This window comes from Vespa mandarinia, chromosome 3 (genome assembly GCF_050613455.1).
Source record: "Vespa mandarinia isolate Hongniang chromosome 3, ASM5061345v1, whole genome shotgun sequence".
Classification (NCBI taxonomy): Eukaryota; Metazoa; Arthropoda; class Insecta; order Hymenoptera; family Vespidae; genus Vespa; species Vespa mandarinia.
In genome coordinates this window covers 5996464-6003721 of record NC_140812.1, presented here as the reverse complement: position 1 = coordinate 6003721, position 7258 = coordinate 5996464, and the positions used below count along the sequence as shown (strand labels likewise).

Genomic DNA, 7258 nt, shown 5'->3' with positions numbered 1-7258 from the left:
TCGTAGAATTTCCGAATCCGGTTGAAGACTCCGGCGAACGATTAGAGGGTTGAAGGGTGGCAGCAGCCGCGGCGCGTGTTAATATTGTGCGCGTGTGCGCGTGTGCGTGTAACGCCGTGGTGTAACGGTGCTTTGGTATGCGTTCTGAGGATATAATTTCTTACTGCGCTATTTTTTTCACGTGACGACATTTTTTTTTCCTCTTACTCGTAAACTTAATGACCGACAAGCTAGACTAGGCTAGACACTACGTCTAGAGTTTTTCGTTTAAGTTTCTCTCGCCGCTACGTTTTCTACGCGTATGGCTACGATGTACAGGTGGTGTGGTGTTTTCTCGCTGTTTTATTTATATGTTGTGTGTATATGTATGCGTATGTGTTGTCTGTATATATAACGGATTGGTGCGCGTACGGAGTGTCTCCTTCGAACGTGTGTATTTACATGCGCGTGTTCATTGTGTAGTATGTATTGGTAAAGATTACGCGTGTACATACGTTCCTTCAAATGTGTAATGGCTATTTGTGTTGTTCGCGTTGTAACTGGACGCTTCGCCGTCCTTAAGTCTTAGGTACCATAAGTGGATTTCGCAAATTCTCTCCTACACACACACATCTTTTTTTATCCTTTTGCTCTTCCTTCGGAGAAAACTTTTGTTAATAAGTTTTTTCCTATTTTTCCTTTGTATTTCTTTCCTTTCTTTTCTGTAATTTTTCTTACACCCTCTGTCCCTTCTTTTCGTTCACATTTTCATTAACACTCCTCCTCCGCCTCCTTAACATTTCGCTAGTATAGCTTAAATTAAAATTACCTACTTATCACTTTATTTTTATTATACACTACATTTTTTGGTTTCCCCTTTGGTGGGCGTCCACTTACTTGGCTAGCTTCACACGGTGTCCTTTCTCTCTCTCTCTCTCTCTCTCTCTCTCTCTCTCTCTCTTTCTCTCTCTCCCTCTCTATCTCTCTTGCTTTCTAGACAACAGTACGAGACTACTACGCTTAAAGTTAATATACACACCTCAATTGTTTAAGGCGCCTTTTTCTTAAAACATTTTATACAGGACGAGTCATCCCCGCTGATTCTTTGAAAGAGATCCGGCCCCGGGGAACTCCATTTTAAAAGTGGAATCGAGACGAGAGGCGCAACGAGACGCGTTTTCGTCGAGAGGGAGTGAGACTTTTTTATTCGCGTTTAGGGAAGAAGGAAAAAATTAAGGAAACGTAAGAAAGATTAAAGTTTTCTCTTTAGTCCTTCTGACCTTTACGAGCACTTTCAAGATATAGAATTCTGTTAGAAGATTATTCCGATAAATTTTCTAAGTTGCTCGTTTCGTTGCTATTTTGTTGCACGTACTTATTTTTTTTCGTTCTTTCCTTTTTTTTGGTTTTTTTTTCTCTGTATTTTTTCTTTTTTTTTTTCTTTTTTTTTTTTATTATTACACTAAATTGTTGGCGAGATTCGTCGCACAAACGTTAAGTTTGCTCTCTTTCTCTCTCTCTCTGTTTCTCTCTATCTCGTCCCACTTTTCACAAAAATATCCTATATTTTTTTTTTATTTCTTTTTCGCCTAACTAATAATGTACATGATTTTTGTTTTTCTCCCTTATGTTTTCTCATGTCTCCTTGTTCGACTTATGAACTATCTATCTATCTATCTATCTATTATTTCCACCACGCACAACGCGCGCGCTACGCTCACGCGCGACGATTCAAAATAACAGCTTTCATCATCGCCGCTGTGCGCAGGTATGATGTATGTATATATATATATATATTTTTTGTTGTTTGTTATCATTTTGTTACTCCTTCTCAATACGTTTGCGCCGTGTCCACATAAGGCGCTTCTAGAATATTATATTATACAGCGGTTGGGATAAAAGAGAAATTTTCTTTCGATGTTAATTATTAAAAAATTTTTCCTCGAATGTCCATCAAATTGGACGTCTCTATAATCGATTTAACGATGCGTGATTTCGTCTGACAAAAAGTTATATTCGATATTTTTGTTTAAAAACAAACATAGAAAATGAAATGAAATTGATCGAATTATGTTACACGCATCGAGATCACATCGGCGCCAGTCGGTCTTTTTCGCGTTTTCCTACAGCTGGTATAACTGCTGTATTTATCACTGCCAGTTGAGAGAGGACCTTAGGATTATTAGCTGACATTTGCATCTCTCTCTCTCTCTCTCTCTCTCTCTCTCTCTCTCTCTCTCTCTTTCTCTTTTCGTAAGTCCTTAATGTGGTTTAAAGCCCGCGAAACGATGCGTTAACGGGATTCCACTACCTATCCTTCTATCTCTTTCTCTCTTTCTTTTCTTCTTTTCTCTTTTTTTTTCCCCTTTAATATTCGTCTCTGAACGTTACGAATTCCAAGCGGATCGTGCTTTTCATCAACGCGACCCGACGCGATTCGAAGGGTTGGAAAAGAGAAGAGAGTAAAAAAAATGAGAAGAGAAAAGGGAGAAAAAGGAGAAAAGGTGAAAAAGAGTGAAGGGGAAGAGAAAAAGAGAGAGAGAGAGAGAGAGAGAAAGAGAGAAAGAGGGAGAGAGAAAAACACAACGCGACCGACGTTACCTCTCGAAAACTTCGATTTCGTCATTCGTCCATCCGTTCGTTCGTTCATTCGGAGTTACGTTTCCTGGCGTCTCCGGATACCAGGCAAACATCTCTCCTCCTTTCCCTCTTACCGCTGCTGCTACGTCTCACCCTTTGATCATCTTGTCCTTTTGATTTGAAAACGTTGAACGCTTTTGATTCGCTTAAAACACGATCTGCCCTATCTCTTTTGATTAATAACAAAGTGATCTATCGTTCGTTGTCTGTCGTTACTATTCCTCCCATTCTTTATCTCCTCTTCCCGTCTATTCATTCCTTTCGTCTCATTCACTATTTCCCTATAACATCCTGTCTCTCTCTCTCTTTCTCTCTCTCTTCCTTTTCTTCTCTTTCCAATGTACGTTCTATATATTCTCTATATATCGGTTCCTTTGATTCATTGTTTCGCGGAAAAGTTCATGGACTTTCTATCCATCGACGCACTCCTACAGGATGAGACAGTTTCATTTTTGAGGGATAGGCAAACACGGATTTCATCGTCGGCTTCAAAGAGAGGATTTCGCGGTGCACGAAGAAACATACATATATATAGTTTAGGCTGGGAGGGTAGCTGCTGGAAGTTGGGAGCGCGTGGCTCTTGTTGGTGCAAGAGCTTCGTGCTCTGTTAGTGCTTAAAAATGAGAGAATGAGAGAGAGAGAGAGAGAGAAGGAGGGAGAGAGAGAAAAGAAAAAAATAAAAGAGACAAAAGGGAAGCGGAGGCGACAGAGAGATAAAAGATTGAACATGGAGATAGATGATGCTTGCGCTCTACCAGTTTCTACACTTCGGCCTTGTTCTACCTTTTCAAGTATCGAAAACCTTTGCTTCCCTATCCCCTTCTATTCTATCGCCATCACTTCCTTTCTCTCTCTCTCTTTCTCTCTCTCTTTCTCTCTCTCTCTCTCTCTTTCTCTTTCTTATTTTCTTACTCTCTTTATTTCTCTCTCAATCCACCCATCTATTCGTAAAATATATACATACACACACGCATACACACCTTCTGCGTCCAACTACTTTAATTTCTGCTAACGCTTTACGTAACGATCTTTGCGAAAGATGATCGAATTCGAATCGATTATGGCAGCCGTTCTTTTACTACTTACTGGACCGATGATAGACACGACGCGCGTACACGAGAAGGAAATTCAATGCCACTATATAATGTAACTTTCGTGCTGTTTTGTGCAATATTTCTAACTACGCATTGTATTTAACTCTCTCTCTTTTTCGTATCGTTCATTCTCATTTTTTCGCTTGTGCAATCATATTTATATATATATATATATATATATATATATATATATATATATACTTATATATATATATATACTTATATATATATATATTTATATTTATATTTATATTTATATATATATATTTATATATATTTCATCGTTATCGCTTTTTACGCTCTCATTCTTCCATTCTCACTCTCTTTCTTTCGATCGTACGTACTAGTTCATTCATACAGATTATCATAGTTATTATTCACACCATCTTTATTACAATAACCGACGATCTCGATATTCATTCATTTTTTTTACTTTTATAAATTAGCCGAGTCGAAATTCGGGACATCGTGGAGACCGTGTTTCATTTCTTTTCTTTCTTTTTTTTTTTCTTATTTTCTTTTTCCTTTTTTTTAATTTTATTCGTTCGGAGGATTTAATTACGCGGGGAATGCATAAGTACACGTGGAGGATATTCGTGTGTCGATTCTTCTTTTTCTCCTTTCTCCGTGTCTCCTCCCAAAGCCTTCATTCGTTGTTGAGAATGCGCGACTTCCGTTCGCCAGTTTAAAACGCCTTTATTTCTCTTCTCTTTTTAAAGAGCGATATACAGAGAGGCTGAGAGATTGCTAAAGCCTTTTTTTTTATTTTGTCTATTATTTTAATCTTTACCCATTTGTAAGCTTAACGGTTTATTGCTTAAGTGTCCTTAAAGTCACGAGTTTCATAATTTCTTTTTTTTCTCCTTCTCCTTATTATTCTTTTTCGTTAGTGTTTGGTTCTATGTATGTACTTTAGTATTATATAAAAATCTAACGCTTATTTAAAAACCACCAAGGGTTATTACTGCGATTGACCGGCCGCACGACGACGACGGCGACGGCAACGATGACGACGACGACGACAACGACGACGACGACGACGGTGACGTGACGATCGAGAGCGTCGCGAGACCCGAAGCTCGCACACCGACGATCCTTTTATAAAAATATTTGTCTCGCCGGATGTCAGAAATCGGTTTGGACGAGAACTAATAATAAAAATGTTTATACTTCGAGAGTGTCGAGCAGTCCATTTCTTATTTTTTTTCTTTCCATTTCTCTTTCTCTCTCTCGTTCTCTCTCTCTTTCTTTCTTTCTCTCTCTCGTTCTCTCTCTCTCTCTTTCTTTCTCTCTCTCTCTCTCTCTTTTCTAACTCCTCTCTTTTTCTATATATATATTTTTTTTATTTGCTCATCTACTTTTTTTATACACGATGACCCACTCGGATGATTTGTCTTTTTGGCCTCGAGTTTGTTCTAGCAAATACGTATGTATAAATGCACATGCGTGTATGAAATACTCTCGCACCTGGCAAATAAATCTCCTTTATTCTTTCTCTCTATCTCTCCATCTCTTTCTCTCCCTTTCTCCCTTTCTCTTGTAAAAGTTAAGAAAGAGTACGTTTGGTTGTACTGATTCGCAATAGCATTTGTTTATTAAGAATTATTTTATCGGAGACTGCGAGCATAAGTGATCGCGCAGTATTAAAAACGCTTAGATCATCGTCGTTTAGTTTATTCGTGAGTTTAATCGGAAAAAGTTCGCCTCCGCTTTGCCGCCGAATTTCGGATCGTCTGTCGAGCAACTTTTGTAATATAATATACCTATCTAACTAGCTACTTGTTGGATTTCGTTTATAATAATTTTCTTTTTATATATTCCTCTCTTCCTCTCTCTCTTTCTCTCGCTTTCGCTCTTTTTTTCCCCTCTCGAGTAAACTCGCGATATTTCTTCTTCACGAGACATTTTCTTTTTTCTTTCATTTTTTATCTAGTCTTTATACACCGTGAATTAAAAAGATTACTTCGCACTCTTACGGTGGTGCGAGTTCAAGTTTTTTTTTTATCGATTACACACGCTCCATATTTCTTTCTCTTTCTTTCTTTCTTTCTTTCTATATTCACGTTTATGCTCAAAACTATAAAAATAACGAAACAGATCAGTATCCGATGATTCTCTACCTTTTTCCACTTTATTCTCTCTCATAGGACGAAAGGGTCCATATGGAAAAAATTTTTCTTCGAAAAGCACGCACTATACACAGCGCAAGAGGATTAAGGGAATAAGGATAGGGTTGGGGTATGTATGTATGTATGTATGTATATAGATGCGATCAGGGAGACGAGACTAATTACTTTTTGATGATCGATTTCGCACGATCGTAGACGCGTGCGCGTGCATAATCTAAGCGATTGATTCATCTTTATCTCTACATCTTTTTATCTCTTTTCTTCTCTTTCGACAAGCGTGCGTGCGTTGTGCATTCATAAAGTCGGCCGTTGTTGTAGTAAAACTAAGACAACTGTTGCTGCGCGAACGCGTGTGGTTGGTCCGTGCATCCGAGAATTCGTGTGTTTTCGTGCTTAAGCGCTTGACACTAACGTGACACGGCGAGACACTACCTAAAATTATTTGAGACTAGAAATAGACTAAGATCTCTTGCGGACTAACGCGAGAGGATGTCGTCACCGATTGCTCAACAACAGCGGAATTTCTTCTCTATCTTTTTTTTTTTCTTTCACTTGTTTTCTCTTCTTCTTCTTCTTTTATCCCTCTCCACCTTTGCAAGCTTGAGTCAATTAAAATCGACGGAGGATCAGTGGAAATTCGTAATGGGGTGGTTAAGGATGGAAGGATCTTGCATAAAATCTATCACGGCTTTTGTATCTTCTTCGTTTCTTTCCTTACCTTTCCTCCTTACCCTTCTTTCTATTTTCTTCTCTCCTTCTATCTATCTCCTCTTCTCTATATTCCACTTTCTATCAACCTTACTCCCCGCCCCCTCCCCCATACATCTGTATGTTTTGTTAAGCTAATATTATATTCGTTTCTCGACCTTTATTGCCCTTCGTGTCGCAAGACGTCAGGCCGGAAGCGGCACGATTTTTACTGCTTTTGCTGTCGCGGTGGCGTCGATGGTGACGGAAATGTTGATGTTGCTGTCGATGGTGGTAAATGTTGTTGCTTTAGAAGTTGTTCCTGTCGGTGGGATGTACTTGCTTACCATCACACTAGAAGGCTAGGCGTCAGCCAGTCCTCATCCGCTAGCTGGACCGCAACCAAGAACACACTTTACCATTTGAACACACAAACGCTGGTTAAGTCTTGGTCCGAATTTCAAGAAGGGAAATAGAAATAATCTCGACATCTCTCTCACTCACTCCCTTCCATTCTCTTTCCTTTCTCTCTCTCTCTTACTCTCTCTCTCTCTCTCTCTCTCACTCTCTCTCTCTCTTCTCTTTCTCCCATGACTTTCATCTATGTTCTCCCTCTCTTTCTCTCTCTCTCTTGCTCTCTTTCTCTCTCTCTCTCTCGCTCACTCTCTCTCTCTCTCTCTCTTGCTCTCTTTCTCTCTCTCTCTCTCGCTCACTCTCTCTCTCTCTCTC

At 39.1% G+C, this 7258-nt stretch overlaps 1 protein-coding gene across 11 annotated transcripts in view; it reads right to left on the bottom strand.

Moving 5' to 3' along the window:
* Window positions 1–3999: 3999 nt before the first annotated feature.
* The window catches only part of LOC118446780 (nucleolysin TIAR), a 383329-nt gene continuing 380070 nt past the window's right edge, over window positions 4000–7258 (bottom strand). For all 11 annotated transcript variants that reach the window (XM_035877827.2, XM_035877835.2, XM_085655600.1 and 8 more), the window contains one exon: window positions 4000–6920. In XM_035877827.2, coding sequence (XP_035733720.1) covers window positions 6879–6920 — 42 coding nt within the window. In that variant the 3' untranslated portion in view covers window positions 4000–6878. The remainder of the gene's footprint in view (window positions 6921–7258) is intronic.